The following is a 21,626-nucleotide window of genomic DNA, read 5'->3' on the forward strand; positions in this document are numbered from 1 at the left end:
TGTGTGTGTGTGTGTGTGTGTGTGTGTGTGTGTGTGTGTGTGTGTGTGTGTGTACACTGTATTTCACATTTTGTGAAATTAGAGGAAGTGCTTTCTTGGAGAGAGTTTGATGAAAACTGTCTAAATCAGAAGTTAAAGGCAGAAGATGATGAAACGAGGGGAAGCTAGCCTGAAGCTAGCCTGAAGCTAGCCTGAAGCTAACAGAATCCACCAATCCAGCTCCTGTAAAACTCTCTAATTAACATGTTTAATCCGTACAGAAACAGAGTGTAAATACTAGAGGGTGGGAATTAGAGGCTGCCTCCTTTCAGGAATCCTGTGGGATGGTACAGGAAAAAAGCCTTTTTAAAATCTAAAGAAATATAGACTCCAGCCTTCTCAAAGTGAATCAATGTGATGTTTGTTTTTATGCCCTTTAGTCAACTGGACACGTGTCACCATGCTCTAAGTCGTGACAGCCACTAAAGCTACAACAGCTACTGATATAAAAGGCTCGCTTAGCATCCATCAGTTGGATTTACTTCAACAATGTTCACTCAGCAAACACCTTATTAGGTATTAATGAATAGTATTAAGCTGCTTCAACAATGTGTCAACGTGTTTCTGTGCATTCAGAGATTCTGCATACTTGAACCAGTCTGGCCATCAACAAGGCATTTTGACCCAGATAACTGGATATTTTCTCTGTAAACCCTTTAGACGGTTGTTACATCAGCATCTTCTAAAATACTCAAACCTTCAAACTCTTAAATCACCTTTCTTCCCCATTCTGATGCTGACTTTGAGCTTCACCATGTCTACATGTCTGAATGCATTGAGCTTCTGCCGTTTGATTAGTTGATTAGATATTTGCATTAACGAGGGACTTCGTTTTATGGGTTACTCCTAATTTGAAATGGTTCAAATATGTAAAATTAGTACAAGTACAGTTCCTTGTGATAATGAAAGAAAGTAAATTCTCTTTTACTTTGGAGAAAAAGTGTTTTTAAGATGGTAATGAATAATTTAAGAAATGCCATTAGCACCGCCACAAACCCTGATAACCAATGACCAACCCTAACCCCAGTCAAATATTATTATTATATATATTATTATATTATAATATTATTAATATTAATATACAATAGTTTTTATGGGAATGGAGTGTAGGACCGTTTCTTGGAAAGAATCATGAACTTCCTGCCACAAACCGCTCTGTAAAACCACCATCTGTTAGTTTCTCTTCAGTGAGAGAGATATATATATATTCTGTATATATATATATATGACAACATGTTAATTAGTGAGCTTTAAAGGTGCTAAAGGCAGATTATTTTCCTTTGGACAGAGCCAGGCTAGCAGTTTCCCCCCGTTTCCAGTCTTTGTGCTAAGCTAAGCTAACCAGCTGTAGCTCACAGAGTGGTAGCCTGTATTTCCCAAAATGTCAAACTGTTTATTTTTAAAAGGAAAGCTTTTAAACTGCCTCCTATCTTGTTGATTTGATGCTTTTGGGTTGTTGTTGTTGTTGTTGTTTGTCCTATGAAATCTGTTTTCTGTTTTCTGTTTGCGATGCTTTACTCGGCTCCAAAGACCAGCGAGCATGTAAACTGTGAGGAAGATTCTGGAGAATTAGAGGAAAAGCTCTAAATGAGAGACTTTTATTGAACTGCCTTTTCTTTCTTTTTCTTAATGAGGCTGAACAGAACAAATGAAGTTTGGTGTTGTGCTGCATTTAAGTCCTGTGGGAACAACAACAACTAACGTCCTGACGGTTCAAAGTCTGAAAGCATTCACCTGTCCAAACTTGTTTTTGAAGCCAGGAGAGGCGGTGAATTATTACTTCTACATTTCAATTCTCCACAATAATTCCCTTCAGCGTTTTCACACTTGACAGCTGAGAAGTGAGTCACTGGAGATGAAACCAGCAGGAAGTTCTCATCATATCTGAAGATTATTGTAATAAGCTGGATGTTGATTTTAGTGGAGGCGCTTCAGGTGGACAGTATATATATATATATATTATATATAATATATATTACCATGAAACTTCCTCAGTTCATTATTTACATTCATGTTTAGATATGCAAATTAGGTATTGCCTCATTAAATATGCACTCATTTGCATTTATTTCCAGGACATAAATCTGATCATTGGATAAAGCAGATTTCAAATTATTTTATTTTGTTGATATATTAGATCAATGTTTTTTATTGAAGGGAATTGTGATATCTCAGGGTCTGAATGATACATAGACAACCCTGTCTGTAAAAACCTTCAGCATGTAGTTTGGAATGAAACTGGTAAGTTTAGTGTCTGTAAGTAAAGCTGAAGTTGAGATTTATGATAGAAACTCATTTTGAGAAAATGGCTTTGAAAGGTTTTTATTCATTCTTAATGGGAATTACTATTTTAGGACAAAATATTGAATCTAATTCACAGCAACAACAATGTAGAGCATGTAAAACACATGTTGTTGTGCAGGAGAGTGGGAGCTTCCTAACGATGCCTGTGATGAAGAGGTTTAGGCGACAAAAAATATAAATATATAAAAATAGCCCAAAACCTCAAAACGTACCAGCGCATGAAAGAACATTGTTTTTGCCTGTAGTGTCTGTTCTTGCTCTAAAATTCTGAAATGTCAGAAACCAGACCCAAAGCAGCAAATACCACTTGAGTCTGCTGCAAGTGGTGATCTCAACACTCTAGCGTCGGTTTTCCCCACATGACCTGAATGCAGCGCTGCAGATTGAAGTGAGGAAGTGAACCATGTAGCTCTGCTCCCTGACCCCTGACCCCTGACCCCTGACCCCGCTCACTGTGATGATGAGGGGATGAACGGGACTCATGCCTTTTTCATGCAGATTATTTTATTCTTCTTTATGTTTGCATCCCTTCAAAAGCCAAAAATTGAGATTTTTAAGGCACATAAGCCTCTCTAAGTAACACTGAAATTACAATCTTTGATGTGTTTTTATTTTTTACAAATTGGCTCTGAAACTATTTGTCTGCTCCTCTCCAAAGCTGTAACCATAATAATGTATATTTCCACATGTTGTGTCTCCTCTATGTGCATTAGTTTCTGGTTATGGGTTTCCCATAACGTTTATTTTTTTTCAGATGAGAAAATAAATCTTTGTTTTACTAAGATTGCTCCAGATTTTCTGTTGGTCTTTTTTTCCTTTTTTCCTCCCAACAACTGATCCATTAACATGCTGAGATGTGATGTAACCTCTGATCATCAGAAGGAATTCAGACATTAAATGAAAGTTGTGCTTTCTTGTGTTCAAAAGAATATTTTAGATGTTTTCTATGTTTGACTTAAATCAGAATTATTTGCTGTCATAATCTCCCCATTAAGACAAACACGTTGGCGAAGCCTAGTTTTGATTATTTTTATATTTTTAATTAAAAATAATCATTAAACATGCATAAATCATAAATAATTAGTCAGGCTCACATTGTTCCTTCATATTGTAGCTGATGACTTTGAAAGTATTATTATCACCTCTACTTCAATCACATCATTTGCTAGACCACAGACATTTATTTATTTTTTCACATTTTTCTCTTCATATTGTAGCTTCCATGAAAAAATGCTGAATTTAAAATAAAAATCATTAGCCTATCAGTGTTTATTATTTTGGATACATATTAAATAATTAGCTAGACCTTAAAAATAATATTCCCTCAAATATTTTCTTTATATATAACTCCTATTTTAAATAAATTGTTTGGTTAAATTTACATAAATAATAATTGTACTATTGCATGTAGTTCAATATAATAGTTATTTTTCAAAAATAATAAATAGTTAGCTGAACAAAAAAAAGTTTTCATTACATACTTTCTTAATATTTTAGCTCCTGTAAAGAAATATTTTTTTAATTATTATTATTTTATTTTTTTTTGGGGTGTGGGGGGTGGACAAAAAAATCCTCCCATTGTTCCTTCATATTGCAGCTCCCATTTAAATCATTAACTATTTAACCTGGACTTATATTTGTTGGATAAATATATAGATAAATAATTACTAGACCACTTGTTGGGTCCTATAACTGTTCTTTTGGATTGTGGATCCTATTAAGTTATAACTTGATACATTTTAAATAATCAACATATTTTACAATAACCTGTACTTATACTTGTTGGTTAAATCATAAATATTAAGCTAAGTCACTATCATTGTTCCTTCCTAAAACATAGTACAATACAATATAAAATATATAAATAAAATAAAGAATTGATTATTATATAAAATATTCACTAGATAAGAAGATTCATACCACTGTCAGATTATAATAATATTATAATCTTCTAGACTATTGATTAAAAGATCTTTTTTAAGCTGCTGACTCACTGATTGATTATCTGATTATTATAATATATATATATATATATATATATATATATATATATATATAATATATATATATATATATATATAATATATTTATAGATATTATCTGATTGATTGACAGGCTCAGTGTTTGTGGCTGTCACATGTTGTTAGTGATGAAATAAAGAGTTTCTCTTCAGAGGGATGAAACTATTTCAAGGACATGGAGCACTATCATTATTTATGGGCCCATTATATTATATTATATGGTTTAATTACAGGACTTTATAATGCAGTTATTGGCAAGCAGACATGTTTATACACTTTATGAGTCATTTCCTAAAGTGAATTTATGGATCTTTTAACATCCAGGATCTGCATCGCCTGTTTCTAAATGCTGTTACGGAGATTAAGGACTACAAATGAAAGTCAGACTCGAAAACTTGCAAAAATGTACTCAAGTACTGACAAGTTCAACTTTGAGGTACTTGTACTTTACTTTATTTACTTAAAATCAATTTCATGTAACTTTATGCTTCTACTTCACAACTTTTTAGGGAGAAATATATATTTTATATATTTATCATATTTATTTTTCTTTTATTTATTTATTTTCTGTTAAACATCTTTGAATGTCTATAAATCTATAATCTATCTCTAAATTGAATGTATTATTATTATTATTATTATTATTATTATTAATAATAATAATAATAAAATATAATATAATTAGATATGATTAAATATATAGATTTTTTCATTCATAATTCTGAAATTATCCATTAGCATAATGAGTATTTGTAATTTTAGCATTCTAAATTTCTACAATCCTGATTTTGATAATAGACAGTTTGTATTTCCAAAAAAGAACATTACTTAGAATTAGTTTGTTTATTAAATATCTTGTTTTTGTACTGCAGTCATTTGAAGGTAGGTATGAAAAAAAATTGCTAATCATTTATTGCTGTTTTATTTACATTTTGAATCATATAATTAATGTATAGTCCCAATTTTTTTGGAGAGAGATTAATCCCACAATGGGTTAATTCAACCTCTGCATTTAACCAACACAAGAGAACACCATGCAAGGAATAAGGAATAAGGAATAAGGAATAAGGAATAAGGAATAAGGAATAAGGAATAAAGGTTACAGTTTGATGCTGATACGTCTGTACATGTTATTTAAGTAAGAGTTTGTATTTGAAGAGTATTTATACACTGTGGTAGTACTTGAACTGATCTGAGAACTGTTTCCTGTTTGACTGATGACTGACAGCTGCATCTTTAATAACTGTCAGCTGGTTTTGATTGATCTCCCTCCAGAAATACTTTCTGATTTGATGAAAAAGCTCTTGAACCATTCAGCTCCACTGATGGATATGTCAGAGCTTTATGTGTGTGTTCCAGCTGTTTTGTGGATCATAAATCTTTTATCCAGTGTTGCCGGCCTCAGATTCATAATTCAGAGGCTGTTTTGCTCCTTTTTATGCTCCGGTTCTGCCAGGGTTCATTTTCCTCAGAAAGGCATGACTCAGCCGGCAGGTCAGGTAAAAACACCTGCACGGAGTCCAAACATTTACTGGAATATATACAAAAATGATACTAGTATTCATGCATGCTATGGAGTTAAATCTAGAGGAGACTGACACCTAGTGGTCAGACAGGAGCACTGCTTCCAAACTATACATACATTGTATCTGATATCTTTGTTTAAAATATTACATATAATGTTTAAAAAATGTTTCACAAAAATCAGTTTAAACTGTTTTATGGCCGTTTACCCCTTTAACAATAAAAGAAAGGAATCCACTAGTCTGTGTGAGGTATTTTCTTGCCCTTTATTTACAGATACCAAACAAACAAACAAAAATAATTTACAGACAAAGCAAATTAAAACAACAACAAGAACAACAATCTAATATCAGGTACAATATTAAGACATAGAATATCGCGACAATTTAAATTTAAATTGTATTAATTATTTTTTTAAACAAATGGACATGCAGTTTCTAATTGTTTGGCATGTAATGTATATAAAGGTATACACAGTGTAACTGTGTATTTTTTTTTTTGATGTATCATTATGCAAATAAAATGCTAAAATACTGAAACGTGCCCTATGTGATCTTCCCAGAGCCCTAAGTGATTACTTCAATTGGTACATTTTATCATGTATGATAAAGAAAAGTCTGTAATTATCATATTTGGGACACACAAAACCAGCAAATGTTTTTTTTTCTTAAAATAAATTTAATTCATTAAGTTACGACTTCCTTTAAAAAAAAATCAAATTACAACAAAGAATAAATTACTTAACTGACTAATAGTATTATTATTACTTTTATTACTTTTATTATTACTTATTTTCCTGTCAATCTGCTGCTCCACCACTCCGGTAGTCCAGCAGGTGGCGGTAATGCGCCTGTACGGTGGTCTGCCAACCGCCAATAAATCTCAGAAGAAGAAGAAGAAGCTCCTCCAGGACGACAGATGGCGCCAGTGAGCTTCCGTTTGTTTTGGCGCAAACCGGAAGTCGTCACAGCTGTTCCGCCTTAAAGAAGTTCAGTGTTGCTGCTGCTGCCGAGACAAACCGCTGAAATATCACCGTTATCGATTAAACTCAGCTATCGATCATTGATTAATTAGCATGTAGTGGAAACAACAACGCGTCGAATTAGCGTCGAAGTCTGCGGCTTCATAAACCGTTAGTCGGTTCGATAGAAACGTTATTCTTTATTTTTAACGATTCATTTTAATTTTCACGTGGATTTTATCTGGATTAACTTTAAATTATCTGGATTAACTTTAAATTATCTGGATTAACTTTAAATTATCTGGATTAACTTTAAATTATCTGGATTAACTTTAAATTTAAATGGATGAGCACAAGGAGAACATTAACGCTGAGGACGTCAATGTGAAGATGTCCAACACCAGAGAGGAGGAAAAGGTTGGTCATTAATTAATTAATTAATTAGGTTGGTCAGTAATCTTCTTCTTGGTGTTAGCAGCGAGCCAACTAGCTGCATGTTAGCGTCTTATTATGCTGGTTTTTCTCAAATAGAAGCGATTTAACGCAGAGTTTCTAACGTCCAGATGCCCTGAAGCAGCACACAAGGAGTCATGATTCACTGGTAACACTGTATTATATAATATAATAATACTACTGTATTATATGTATGTATAATACAGTAGTATTATATAATATAATAATACTACTGTATTATACATACATATAATACTACTGTATTATATGTATATATGTATGTATAATACAGTAGTATTATTATATTATATAATACTACTGTATTATACATACATATAATACTACTGTATTATATGTATGTAGTATTATACATACATATAATACAGTAGTATTATATGTATGTATAATACAGTAGTATTATATGTATGTATAATACTACATACATATAATACAGTAGTATTATATGTATGTATAATACAGTAGTATTATATAATATAATAATACTACTGTATTATACATACATATAATACTACTGTATTATATGTATATATGTATGTATAATACAGTAGTATTATTATATTATATAATACTACTGTATTATACATACATATAATACTACTGTATTATATGTATGTAGTATTATACATACATATAATACAGTAGTATTATATGTATGTATAATACAGTAGTATTATATGTATGTATAATACTACTGTATTATATGTATGTATAATACAGTAGTATTATTATATTATATAATACTACTGTATTATACATACATATAATACTACTGTATTATATGTATGTAGTATTATACATACATATAATACAGTAGTATTATATGTATGTATAATACAGTAGTATTATATGTATGTATAATACTACTGTATTATATGTATGTATAATACAGTAGTATTGAATACATGTGTTTGAAACCTTATATACATCTTAGACTTTTACTCCACTGTGTTGCACTATTAACTCCTCTACCTGGTAATTTATTTATTTGGTTACTTTTTTGAAGGTATATATCATTAATATTTTTGTGGATCTAATTCAAAGATTATTAGATACAGAAACAAAATCCATATGTCCTGTTCCAACATGGTTTCATGATATGAGAAGACACAAAGAAAAACAAGACATTCAACATAAAACAAACACAATCCTGAAATCCAGAAACACATCACCACTGTTCAAAAACACAGTTAAAATAACAATATAATTGCACATTTCATTGTAAATATGGTATCCTGTTCAATAGAAAAGTCCAAGCCTGACTTTCTCTCTCATATTCCGACAGGATATATTACTATATATATCCTTATTATTATTATATATATATTACTATAGATTGTGCTACTCAGCAGTATACAAAGAAAAGAAAATGAGCCACACATTTTCCATCTGTAACAATAAAGTATAATAATCTAAATAAAGTAATACATAACGTTATATTATTCTAAAATGGGTCACTGCATGCTGACTACTTTTAGTATATGTTGATGGTAATACTTTTGTACATTTAAGTATGATTTTTAATGCAGTACTTCTATTTGTAACAGATCATTTCTAGCCTGTAGTACTGCTACATTTACTTAAGTCAAATTAATTTACTTCTTCCACCACTGATGAACCACCAAAAGCTTCTATAGCGGGTTGTCTGTGCCTCGCTTTTGTAACTTAAATCAAATTCATAAAACAGAAATACTAAGGTTATGTGCAATAACCTCAAAATTGTAATTAAAACCCTTCATATTTGTTTTTATTTTAACTTGTTGCCCATCTGTAAACAAAGTGAAGAGGATTGTTTGTAGATTCAGACAGATACAGATCATCAGAACTGGCACATTTCTGGACTTTTTCCTTGTAAACATCTCATCTACTCCTGTATGTTGTGTTTCTGTGTCACATATTGATTGATATATTTCATATTGACATATTTCAGGCAAAGCCTTGCAGCAGGATCTGTCCTGATGGAGAACCTGCTTCTCAGGTGTCCCCGCCTCAGTCCCACAGTGACTTCAGTCATCCGGTGTACAAAGAGATCGCCGTGGCTAACGGACACATCAACCGCATGTCCAAGGACGAGCTGCGGATCAAGCTGGCAGAGCTGAAGCTCGACACGAGGTCATACAGTATAGATATATATATAGATATATAGATATATAGATATATAGATATAGATATAGATATATATATAGAGAGAGAGAGAGAGCCTTATTGATTCTTGGTGGGGAAACAGTTGTTGCAGCACAAGGACAGGATAAGTACAGATAAACTGAGGAAGCAATACCGTATATTTTAAGTATAACATCTCCATGCGCAGTTCTATCTCATAAGTTGTCAGAACATTAAGACCCAGAGACCATAGAAAATCCATGTTACGATTTGGTTTCAAAAACTTTTGAAATTTCCAGATTTCTGTGAGATATAACACCAGTATCATCTTCTATAGACGGGCCGTTTCTATGCTAACAGATGTCATGTTATGAACCTGTTTCCTAAACTTCTTCTTCTTCTTCTCTGTGTGTGTTAGAGGTGTGAAGGACGTGATGAAGAAGCGGTTGAAGAGTCACTATAAGAAGCAGAAGCTGATGCAGACGGCTGCTGACGGAGGACCCACAGACACCTACTACGACTACATCTGCGTGGTGGACTTTGAAGCAACGTGTGAAGAGGATAATCCTGCAGACTTCCTGCATGAGATCATTGAGTTCCCCATGGTTCTTATCAACACCCACACCTTAGAAATTGTAAGTTGAGTTAGTGATGTTCTCTTGTTTTTTTCATTTCTTTTGGCTTCATGAATGTTTTCTTTCTTCTGTTTATTCTGCAGGTGGACTCCTTTCAGGAATATGTGAAACCAGATTTGAACCCACAGCTTTCAGACTTTTGTGTGAAGTTAACAGGAATAACACAGGTTGGTTCAGCACCATTTATTGCAAAGTGTTCTATTAATCTGGAGTTTTGTCTCCATGAATGAAATGTTGTTGTTTTTGATCAGAAAATGGTGGATGAAGCAGAGCCGTTCTCAGACGTCCTGCAGCGAGTCGTCGCTTGGCTTCAGGAGAGAGAACTCGGCACAAAGTACAAATATGCCATTCTAACTGACGGGTAGGTTCTTTAATTCAATAATGCTGCAGAATCTGAACTGTTTGTGTCTCTTCTGGTCAGTTTTGTGAAATCTTAATGGTTTCTACGCCTTCTTTAGGGCCTGGGACATGAGCAAGTTCCTCAACATCCAGTGCAGAATCAGCCGCATCAGATATCCGCAGTTCGCAAAGAAGTGGATCAACATTAGGAAATCATACGGGAACTTCTACAAGGTTTGTGTTGTTTGTTTTTAAAGATATTTTTTGGCCATGTTTGGGCTTTATTGATAGGACAGAGTGAGGAGGAGACAGAGGGAAGATGTGAAGGAAAAAGCTCCGAGTCGATTGGAACCCGGGCCGCCGGCTCACGAGGACTATGCCTCTATGGCACGCTCTACCGGGACGCCCTACCGGGACGCTCTACCGGGACGCCCAGGGTTTGGGTTCTAAATAGCTTTTCAGCTTCTGATGACCACATTTGTTCAGTACGAGGCAAAATAAATGCAAAACAAGTCCTAAGCAATCTATTTATCACAACGAGTAAATATGTTCCGTATTTATTATCGTCCCACAGAAACTGCAGGACAGTGGTGAATACTTGCATAATCAGGCTATTTTTCTTTTGAATGTCACAAAAATATGTCATCAAAATGTCATACTTTAATAATTTGTTAAGTAAATGTCTGTAAAAAATGCATGAAAAAGTCAGAGTATGCTACGTTTAATCCATTGAGGCCTAAAACGGCTGTAAAAACTGCCTGTAAACCTCTGATTGGTGATTTTAAAATCAGCCCCTAAAACCTGAAGTTTTTCTGGAAATTCAACAGAAGTGTCAACTCTTCTACTAAATAATAGATTTTTCAGCCTCTGTAGCAGATAGAAATGAAATTCATAAAGTATGTGAGAGCTTATAGCTGTTATATCTGAGCTCCCTCCGCTATAGTCGTCTTCACCATGATTTATAAGGTCTGGAAAAGTCCCATGATGCATTGGGACACTCCCACATCTATTCTTTTTTTTTTTTGAAAGATTATTTTTTTGCTTTTATTGATAGTGATAGAGTGAAAGGGGGTGATAGAGGGGAAGACTAGCGAGGACTCAGCCTGCGTGGTTAGCGCTCTACGTGGTTAGCGCTCTACGTGGTTAGCGCTCTGCGTGGTTAGCGCTCTGCGTGGTTAGCGCTCTACGTGGTTAGCGCTCTACGTGGTTAGCGCTCTGCGTGGTTAGCGCTCTACGTGGTTAGCGCTCTACGTGGTTAGCGCTCTACGTGGTTAGCGCTCTACGTGGTTAGCGCTCTACGTGGTTAGCGCTCTGCGTGGTTAGCGCTCTACGTGGTTAGCGCTCTGCGTGGTTAGCGCTCTACGTGGTTAGCGCTCTACCGGTGGAGCGCTAACCACGTAGCCCCTCCCACATCTATTCTGATGCATTTCATTGGCCAAGAGACCGAAAATAGATGGAAAAAACTACAAATACTACAGAACGAGGTATCCTCTTTCCTCTTTAATGGTAGAATAACTCAACAGTGCCCCAACAGGTTCTAATGGTATAAATGCGTTGATGCTTTACTGGTTTAAACTGGTTTAAACTGGTTAACGTCACTAGAAACCAACCAGCGTGTCCCTCCCTCAGGTCCCCCGCACTCAGACCAAGCTGAGCACCATGTTGGAGAAGTTGGGTCTGAAGTACGAAGGCCGTCCTCACTCGGGGCTCGACGACTCCCGGAACATCGCCAGGATCGCTCTGCGCATGCTGCAGGACGGCTGCCAGCTGCGCGTCAACGAGCGCATGCACGCCGGCCAGCTGCTGTCGGTGCCCGGCTCCGCCCCCGTGGAGGGAGCTCCGCCTCCTCATACGCCCCGCAGCCGGGACTAGACCCGAGAATATTCCCCCAGGAGTTACAGGAAGGAAAAGATCCAAAGCACTTTCACAGCCTTCACGTCAAGTTGTACATTTGTTGTTGTGGAGTTAAAAGCTGCAGGTTAAAGGTGTAAATGGAGTCAACGTTTGATTTGAGACTCCTGTTTGTGTGAAAGTTCCTCTCTGACCACAACTTCATATATTTTTACACCAGATGTCTAAAAACAGAGATCATTCCAGTTGTGGGAGGATTTTCTGCCTTATTGAGCTGCTAATGTTCATCAGTTAGATGCTCATTGTCCTGTAAGAAGTTGTATTTTTATTTGAGGTTTTGCTTCCAAGAATACGACCCGAGGGAGAAAAAAAAGAATTGTCACTTTTTAAATGTCAGAACCCATATCTGTAAGAATTGTGCCAATAGTATCAACACATGAACCCACAGATGTTTCTGCTGCTATTGTTTAAAGTGCTACATGAATAATAACAGAGCCATAAAATCACACTGTAAAGTAACAAGTCTGTTATCTCAACGTTATAAAAACAGTACATGTGTTAATTTGATGAATTAATTGATGAAAAGCTGAACACAAGTCTTATCTGTTGTAAGAACTTTAAGAGTTGATCCTGTGTCGGAGGATTCTGTCATCTTTTGTAATATTGAATTCATTTTTATTTCACGGAGGATGCTCTATTTTAACAGGAACAAATATTCTTCTGAATGCCAAATGAAAATAAATATGTTCTTGTAAATAAGTCATCTTTGTCCATACTTAATAAGATTATTATTATTTTTGGAGGGGGTTAAGTTAATGTTTAACACGTAGGGCATTATCAGCAGAGTTATGTTGCATGAAGAAATGGAATGTAAATAAGATAATGAAGACATTTACAAGTACTGTACAGGAGTAAGGACTTTGATAAGTTTTAGAAATAAAATGGCCCTCTTATACTCTGTTAATGCATATCATAGCATCTATAATGACAAAAATATAAATTTGATTTATATATCGCTTTTAAATGTACTCAAAGTCACTAAAAAATAAGAGAAAAGCAAAATATGAGATGTCTAAAAACTGAAAAAAGTCATGCTATAGCATGTCGTTTTTTGTCAATAAATGGTCAAATTTTGAAATGACATTTTAAAAAAAACATGAGATGTCAAAAAAAATCATAGACTGTTGATGCATATTAAAGCATAATATGGCCACAACTTTCTTTTAAAATGCAATGAAAAACTTTTTTGCTCTTTATTTTATTTAACCCATCCAAAAATAACATGACACCATATTATAGGATGTTCAAAAACTGAACAACTCGCCATACGTGCAGAAAAATGTCATTTTTTTAAAAACTAAAATTTCCCCTATTACAGTATCTGTTCAAAAATGACAAAAAAAACACCTTATTATATGATTATTGTTTAATAGTTTAATAACTAATGACTAACTATTTGTTTAATAACAGTGGGTTGTGGGCTCAGACTATTTCTTGGCTGACCCCCAGCAGTAACTGGGGGGGTCAAAGGTCAATGGGTGCCAGATTTAACAGTTAGTCAGAGTGGAAATGGCACTAAGTGTATTTTTAGACAGAAGTGAGTCATGTAGCTGCTTTCTAATGAAGCGGAGGTGTGAAGCTGCAGGATGTTGGTTCTAATGAGTAACTGAGTCAATGTTCAACCTGTTCACTCATTCATGACTTCCTTCCAGACAGAACACCGATCTTTAACAAATCACTGCATCAATAACAACAAGACAACATGTTTCCTTTAGAGTTTATTTTGTCCCAAACACTCATACATTCAAAGACAAACCATGTTTTCTTACATGTACATTTTGACTGCAAAGCATCCTCATAAATACCATAAATAACAACAAAGGAATGGAATTAAATAAATAAATACTCTTTGGGACTGGTTTTAGTGTTTGCTGGTGGTGCCCAGCACCTGAAAAAAATCACAAGAGTTCAAATTTGATCTCAAGATTGCTGCTCCGTAAAAGGTTGTTTACCCTGTATTATAATCATTCAAGTCATGAATTAGATTGTTCAAATAAAGACACATTAACACAACAAATCTGTAGTTTTTAAGGTTTTTGGAATCGCTGTTTCAGGTTAAAAATCTAACAATAAACACACATCTTCTATATCCAACTCAGTAAACGTAGGACTCTAAAATAAAAACCTTAACTCTACTAAATGCAACTTTTAGGTATAATCATGTATATATTTTGTTTTCCCATCAGTAGACAGAAGAAGAAGGCTTCTGTGTTGAGATAACATTTCTCAGACCAGCTGTAAAAACCTCAATGAGAAGAGACCGCAAAAAATACACATGCTGACTGGGATTATTACGTTCTGAGACCCTGTTGGCTGAGAACTGCACTACAATGAATCATGTTCAGTGTTTATGAATGATTCAATGTTTACAGCTGTTTCTCTTCCAAGTGATCGCTCAGTGTGAGAGGCCAATCGTCATAAAAGGCTTTGGCACAAGATCTGTTTCTGAGTGGAAAATAATAAGATGTTATATCAAAATAATGTTTTTAGATGTGGTGAAATCCATAAAAGCTCCATTTATCATCAAACCTGCTTGTAAATGTACGAAATTCTCATTATAGATGAGAAGAAATGCATCTCATATTGATTTCACTCATTAAATCTGCAGTGATCTCAAAGAAATTTGTCTTTTTGTGCAAAGGGGGCTGCAAGTCAAGTCTAATATTGTTTTCATACAGTGTTTAAATAGGGCCTCCCCCTTTTAGTCGACTAATCGATCGTTCTTGGTCCTGTTAAACTTTGCTTTAGTCAATTAGTAGTTTTTATGCTTTTTTATGAGCACATCTCTGGTAAAAAAAATTTAAAAAAAGATGACATACAGTGGTGCTTTTACATGATTCTTTGCTCAATTTTACAGATCAACTAATCGACCAAATCATGAGTCAACTAAAGAGGACAGTCCGAGAATAAACACTGTTTTTCTGAATGATAGATGACTGAAAACACGTTATTTAGTCGCTGTGAAAAAGAGCTGAACCTTCTTTTCTAAAGTCTGATGTTTATGCTTTGGATCCCTCTCAAAAACTACAAAGTTAAACTTGGACTCACTTAGATTTTAAACTAGGTCCCGGCTGGAGTCGGCCCATGGTCCCGACTCTAGAGTCGGCCCATGGTCCCGACTAGTCAGCCCATGGTCCCGACTAGTCAGCCCATGGTCCCGGCTGGAGTCGGCCCATGGTCCCAACTAGTCGGCCCATGGTCCCGGCTGGAGTCGGCCCATGGTCCCAACTAGTCGGCCCATGGTCCCGGCTGGAGTCGGCCCATGGTCCCAACTAGTCAGCCCATGGTCCCGGCTGGAGTCGGCCCATGGTCCCGGCTGGAGTCGGCCCATGGTCCCGGCTAGAGTCGGCCCATGGTCCCGGCTGGAGTCGGCCCATGGTCCCGGCTGGAGTCAGCCCATGGTCCCGACTAGAGTCGGCCCATGGTCCTGACTAGGATCAGCCCATGGTCCCGGCTGGAGTCGGCCCATGGTCCCGGCTGGAGTCGGCCCATGGTCCCGACTAGTCGGCCCATGGTCCCGGCTGGAGTCGGCCCATGGTCCCGACTAGTCGGCCCATGGTCCCGACTAGGATCAGCCCATGGTCCCGACTAGTCAGCCCATGGTCCTGACTAGTCGGCCCATGGTCCCGACTAGTCGGCCCATGGTCCCGGCTGGAGTCGGCCCATCGTCCCGACTAGTCGGCCCATGGTCCCGGCTGGAGTCGGCCCATCGTCCCGGCTAGAGTCGGCCCATGGTCCCAACTAGTCAGCCCATGGTCCCGGCTAGAGTCAGCCCATGGTCCTGACTAGTCGGCCCATGGTCCCGACTAGGATCAGCCCATGGTCCCGACTAGTCAGCCCATGGTCCTGACTAGTCGGCCCATGGTCCCGGCTAGGATCAGCCCATGGTCCCGACTAGTCAGCCCATGGTCCTGACTAGTCGGCCCATGGTCCCGACTAGGATCAGCCCATGGTCCCGGCTGGAGTCGGCCCATGGTCCCGACTGGAGTCGGCCCATGGTCCCGACTGGAGTCGGACCATGGTCCCGACTAGGATCAGCCCATGGTCCCGGCGCTCCGGGGGCTGGCCGGGTTGGACGAGTGCACGTTCCAGGGGTCGTGGGTGGACGGAGCCAGCGGCGTCTCCCGGGACAGGTTCCGCGCATCGTCCCCGGCCTCCACCTCCACCTCCACCTCCGGCTCCACCTCCGGCTCCGGCTCCAGGTCTGCGTCGTCCTCCGGAACCGCCCGGGAGTCCGAGCCCTCCTCGGTCTGGCCGAAGTAGACGTTGTGCGGGTCCGAGGGGTCCACCACCTGGTTCCGCTTCTCCCGGTGCAGCAGGAGGCGCTCCAGCGGCACCGTGTTCTTCTTGGGCAGGAAGAGGGAGGTCTGCGGGAGGTTCTGGCCCGCCGTGAACACCTGCCGGGAGCCCTCCAGGTTGAACAGGATGCCGGTCCGGCTCGAGTAGTACACGTCCCGGTTGTTCTCCAGAAGTCTGTGGTTGAACAGGCAGTCGTCTCTGAGGCAGGTGGGCTGGAGGAAAGAAGGAGAAACGGAGAAAAGTTTCCCACAGAGTTCAAATAAGTTGTTTTTAACAAGATATCACCAAGAGTCAAGATAATAAACACCAGTTTTTGTCTCAGGGTATCACTGTTATCATCTCCAAATAAGCTACTGCACACACCTCCATTTAATACAATATTTTTTGCAGAAAACCCCAAAAATATTGCACATAAAGTGGTAAAACGCATTGTGATGTGATAATCCCTTTATATTTCTAGAGCAAATCAGTTTTCATTACCTAGATTCTCAGTGACTATCCTTGTTTTCAAGCTGTAACTATTTATTTGCTTGCTTTTCCTTTATTTTATTGCCTTAACTATTTATTCATTTTCTTGAGTGCTTGTTGTTATTCATTTATTTCTGTCGTCTTTAACGCCTTATGTGTCTTATGCTTGTGTCTGAATGGTGCTCTATAAATAAACCTGCCTCGCCCTCTGTCTTGGTTCAGTACATTAACTCTTTTTAAGTGGTTTTAGTCTGCTATTAACAAGTTGGAAAGTGAAAGAACATTACCAATATAAGAAGTTTTTTCGTTTAGCATAAATAAAAATCACAAAAAAGGAAAGCAAATGAATAAATCGATGTGTAAACAACATACATGTTGTGCGTAAAAGAATAGAAAGCGGTGTCAAAAACTGCGTAAAGCCACAAACTTGTGCCAAATATAAACGCAAAACTAAACGTTCTGGAGATCAAACGTTCTGGTCAAACGGAGTAATCAAAAATAAAAAACTGATGCTGAGAGATTGTATAGATGCATTACTTTCGTGCGTAAAATTAAGACTTTTTTCAGAAAGCGGTGAAACAAAGGGTGCCAAATTAGAGGAACTAAAAAGTTAATGTTTATTATTAACAAAAATGATGAACTGGTTGACTCACCGAGCTGTATGGGTTGCCCTCCAGGTCCATACACAGGTAACGGCTACTTTTGACGCCGAGGATGGCAATGCGCTCTCTTGTTTCAGCTCTCAGTAAAATCACACCTGCAAGGAAGAAAAAAATAATAATTAAAGACAGAACTTCATACTGAACATATACGGAATTATAAAAGAGGAAAACTTACTATATGAACTCCTGGCTGTGGTTTTGCGCACTGTGCCATCTAATCTGATCTCCAGGTAGAAGTTGTTCAGGTCTGTGGATGTCTGCAGGTGAACATATCTCCTCGGGTTCCCCCAGTTGGATCCGACCAGCGGGGACGGGTTCGGGACCGTTTCCCCGAGAGGAAATCCCTGCAGCACGGCGAGCAGCAGCGCCAGCAGCGCGTCCCTCATCCCCAGTCTCCTGTTGACGTCCATCCTGAAGCAAACCGGTGGTTTCCACTGTGAGCTGCTGGCAGTTTTCAGATGCTCTGTGTGTTGTCCCAAAGCTTGGAGACAGTTCCTATTTAAGGCCCTGAGTGCCACTCCTGCTCACATCCTTTTGCGTAAAAAAAGAAAAAAAGAAACTCGCCCCCAAAGCAGATGTGCGGGTTTGCTGCAGCGGAAGGGCCACTTCCACCTCTGGCTGTTTACCCTGATGCTCTTGGTCAGACTCTTATTTTAGGTTTCATCCACCTTAAACATGAAGACCATTTCCTAATGGGCCAAAGTCCACTCATCCAGGGTTTTTTTGTTTAGAGTGGAAACATGGTGCATTGAGAAATATACAAAAGAAAGAACAAATGCAGAATAAATGCAGAACCTTTGACAACAAGAACAAACAATCAAATCAGGGACACTGTAAGTGTGTGTGAGTTAAAATCTACATTTCCAATTCATGCAAAATCCACAATTCTTCTTTAAGGAACTATTAAGTGACAATTTAAACGCCGTAATAAATATTTAACGGGTTTGTTAAATTGACTGGACGTTTAGCCATAGTTTTTACATACTAATTATGATGATTATTATTATTTTAAAGTTAGTAGAGTTTGCTGCTTTTACGCACCTGCCCAACACACTTTGATCCCTTCACCAGCAGAGGGCGCTCCTCACTCATTCAGTTTGACTGAAGAAAAGACAGAAACCTCAGTTTTGGTTCCTTTTTTCTAGAAATGCATTCTAGGAATATTTATCAAGCTGCTGTTGTTTTCTGAGGGTTCTGGTAATATTTATTTTTCTGTGAGAGGGTGAAGAACTGATTCTACCTTTACTCAACTACTGTACTTAAGTGCAATTTTGAGGTACTTGTACTTCAATTGAATATTTCTATTTTTATGCAACTTTATACAACTCAACTTCCATCCAGAGGTAAATATTACATGTTTTTCCCAAATACATATATTATACTTATTGCTGCGCTACATTTATTTTATATCTTTAGTTACTTGATACTTGCACAAAATATAATCAAGAAATTAACTATTTATCAATATGGATAACAAAGACAAGACTCTTGAATCTATTGACTCTAATCTATTCTATACAGTATACATAGTAAGTTAAATAAAATAAAATAAAGGCTCCAATGTTAACTGCTGTAACATTAAAGTACATTAATGCATCAATAAATTATAATTTACTGATATAATGATATATTATTTTTGAGTGAGCCATCAGCATGTACTGATGCTAATATTTTTATATTTTTGATTTCAGGGCTTCTGTCTGTATTACTGTAAAGGAATACTTCACTCCCAAAATGACCATTTGTATATATATATTATATTATTATATATATATTTCATATCAATTACATAACACAAGAAAATGTTGTTTGATGAATCAAAGCAAAGAAAACAATTTTTGGGGTCCTTGCATGAGTCTGTTTGTACAGAAGTGTTTTAAATTGTAAGATTTTGGGACTTTTTTGGAAAGTGCTGAGTTATAACAAATATGGCTTGGACCGTCCTGCAGGGTAATGAGGAAACGATTTATTTCAATCCAACAGGAGTTTAGTCCGTTTTTAGATCCTTTGTTCACTGTGGAGACATGTGAGGAAAACAAAGTTTTCTTCAAGAATTCCCGGTAACACGGTGTGATGATTTAGGAGATGAAGTATTCCTTTAAGTAGAAGATCTGAGACCTGTTACTGTTACTACATACACAATCATTCAGAGTTCAGCTGATCAACTGAGAGAACAAAACTTTACCAGCAACCAGTTAAAAAAAAAACTTTTATTGTTATCTCAGGAATACAGTAGACTGCTGTGCACAGCACATACGTACAAAAATAAAAGGAAAAAACTTTAATATTCTTACTTAGCATTGTCTGTTTTCAGAAACAAATAACTGAAGTTTGTTTCGTCTTAATTTACAGTCATCAGCAAACCAAACTAAGGCAGAGGGTGAGGTATATGAGAACAGAGATGAGAGGAATAGAGCGGAGATCACTCAGAGTTTAAAGAAAACATGAAGCACACACCCCTCATTAAGCTCAGGCATGCTAATAGTAACATTGTTGTAAAAAAAGATATTCCTCCCTTTGAATTCATTCAGATTTGATCTATGATAAACTGTGGAAAGAAAAGAGAACATGACAGAAATCTGGATACAATTTTTTGGTCAAAGCTGAAAGGTGAGCTTTTTTGTTTGAGACACAGACCTTCACTCTTTTAGGGATCCAGCTCTATTTCATGACACAAAAAAGTGAGACGAGTCTTTAAGGTGCTGCTGCAGACGTCAGACATCTTTGACTGTGAGGAGACATGCAAAGTTCACTTCTGCAGCTAAAAACGCTGAAAAAGGGATTTTTTCTTTTGTTTGCTACTCCGGCCAAAAAACAGAGACGATTTACTCCCGAGGAGAAATGTACATCTGTGGTTTGTCATGCAGCCTCATCTACAGCAGCAACACGTCTGAAACTTCCAGCTAGCCTAAAGATACATTAGCATCTTCGTCAAGGGAAGGAAAAGTCCTCAGAACAAAACAAGCAAGAGATTAATCTGTTAGAAAAATACTGTTATGAATGGATCTGTGCGTCAGACAGGTGAGCAGCAGGTGATACTGGTGATGGAGGTGTTGGGGAGCAGCAGCATCATCATCATCATCATCATCATCATCGTCAGCAGCAGCAGCATTAGCATTAGCATTAGCAGCAGCAGCATTAGCAGCAGCAGCAGCAGCAGCAGCAGCAGCATTAGCATTAGCATTAGCAGCAGCAGCAGCAGCAGCAGCATTAGCAGCATTAGCAGCAGCAGCAGCAGCAGCAGCATTAGCATTATCCTGAGGACGGCAGCGTGGCGTCCTGCAGCGTGGCGTCCTGCAGCAGAGGGCTGAGGCTCTGCAGGACTCACTGCGTTCACTCTGCAGATGTCCCTCCCCAGAAATATCCCAACACAAGGACTTGAAAAGGGGAGGGGACAGCATGGTGTGGAGCTGCATTTTAAAGAGGTGGAGCTGTTTCAACTCCAAAAGAAAAATGGGATTGTCTTAAAAACATATTGCAGACTGTGAATCAGGGAGCTGTGAGGAGATACAGGAGCATGTATGGTTTTCAGTTGGAGAGAGAGCAGCTCTCCACTTCACTAAATTAAATCCTTAAGCATAAAATAAAGCGTTTCCTGCATGAAAAAGATACTTCAAATTCCTATTTCATGGAAACACGGGTTGGGGCCAAGGCCGCTCCGTGACTCTGACCTTGAACTAAAAAAGGCTGAAAGGAGAGGAGGAAGCTCCTGGTTACAGCCGGCATCCCAAGGTCCCTGCTGGGGGGGGGGGGGGGGGGGGGGTAAAGGCTGCAGGGGGGGGGGGGGGGGGGGGGGGTAAAGGCTGCAGGGGGGGGGGGGGGGGGGGTAAAGGCTGCGGGGAGGTGGTGGCGAGGGGTGACAGCGCTCGCGGGGGGGCAGCTCAGGTAT

The 21,626-nt window shown here is 37.9% G+C and overlaps 3 protein-coding genes across 4 annotated transcripts in view; 2 read left to right on the top strand and 1 right to left on the bottom strand.

The window, feature by feature from the left end:
- LOC131960505 (transmembrane and coiled-coil domain protein 3-like) overlaps positions 1-3,148 on the top strand; it is a 60,672-nt gene extending 57,524 nt beyond the window's left edge. Inside the window, exon 5 of one of the 2 annotated variants that reach the window (XM_059325739.1) lies at positions 1-3,148. This exon is cut by the window's left edge and continues 1,874 nt beyond it. The gene's annotated coding sequence lies outside the window, so the exon portion shown is untranslated. The other variant, XM_059325740.1, reaches the window with a different exon arrangement.
- A 3,694-nt stretch (positions 3,149-6,842) lies between these two features.
- Positions 6,843-13,007, top strand: eri1 (exoribonuclease 1). The gene is made up of 7 exons (XM_059326407.1): positions 6,843-7,266; positions 9,251-9,432; positions 9,842-10,058; positions 10,142-10,225; positions 10,310-10,419; positions 10,517-10,631; positions 12,027-13,007. The coding sequence occupies exons 1-7, from the start codon at positions 7,192-7,194 to the stop codon at positions 12,267-12,269; spliced, it is 1,026 nt and encodes a 341-aa protein (XP_059182390.1). The 5' UTR covers positions 6,843-7,191; the 3' UTR covers positions 12,270-13,007.
- A 3,335-nt stretch (positions 13,008-16,342) lies between these two features.
- fgf23 (fibroblast growth factor 23) lies at positions 16,343-18,147 on the bottom strand. Its single transcript, XM_059326335.1, has 3 exons — positions 17,913-18,147; positions 17,729-17,832; positions 16,343-16,819 (listed from the first exon to the last, which is right to left on the bottom strand). The coding sequence occupies exons 1-3, from the start codon at positions 18,145-18,147 to the stop codon at positions 16,343-16,345; spliced, it is 816 nt and encodes a 271-aa protein (XP_059182318.1).
- Positions 18,148-21,626: the final 3,479 nt, after the last annotated feature.

The sequence above is a fragment of the Centropristis striata genome, chromosome 22 (assembly GCF_030273125.1).
Source record: "Centropristis striata isolate RG_2023a ecotype Rhode Island chromosome 22, C.striata_1.0, whole genome shotgun sequence".
NCBI lineage: Eukaryota > Metazoa > Chordata > Actinopteri > Perciformes > Serranidae > Centropristis > Centropristis striata.

Excerpts from the sequence above, each read along its gene's own strand:
- eri1 (XM_059326407.1), top strand. The coding sequence starts at position 7,192 with ATGGATGAGCACAAGGAGAACATTAACGCTGAGGACGTCAATGTGAAG. Across the intron at positions 9,433-9,841 it reads GAGCTGAAGCTCGACACGAG|AGGTGTGAAGGACGTGATGA; the intron begins GTCATACAGTAT and ends TGTGTGTGTTAG. Across the intron at positions 10,226-10,309 it reads AGTTAACAGGAATAACACAG|AAAATGGTGGATGAAGCAGA; the intron begins GTTGGTTCAGCA and ends GTTTTTGATCAG.
- fgf23 (XM_059326335.1), bottom strand. The coding sequence starts at position 18,147 with ATGGACGTCAACAGGAGACTGGGGATGAGGGACGCGCTGCTGGCGCTG. Across the intron at positions 17,833-17,912 it reads CACAGCCAGGAGTTCATATA|GTGTGATTTTACTGAGAGCT; the intron begins GTAAGTTTTCCT and ends TCTTCCTTGCAG. Across the intron at positions 16,820-17,728 it reads AGGGCAACCCATACAGCTCG|CCCACCTGCCTCAGAGACGA; the intron begins GTGAGTCAACCA and ends TCTTTCCTCCAG.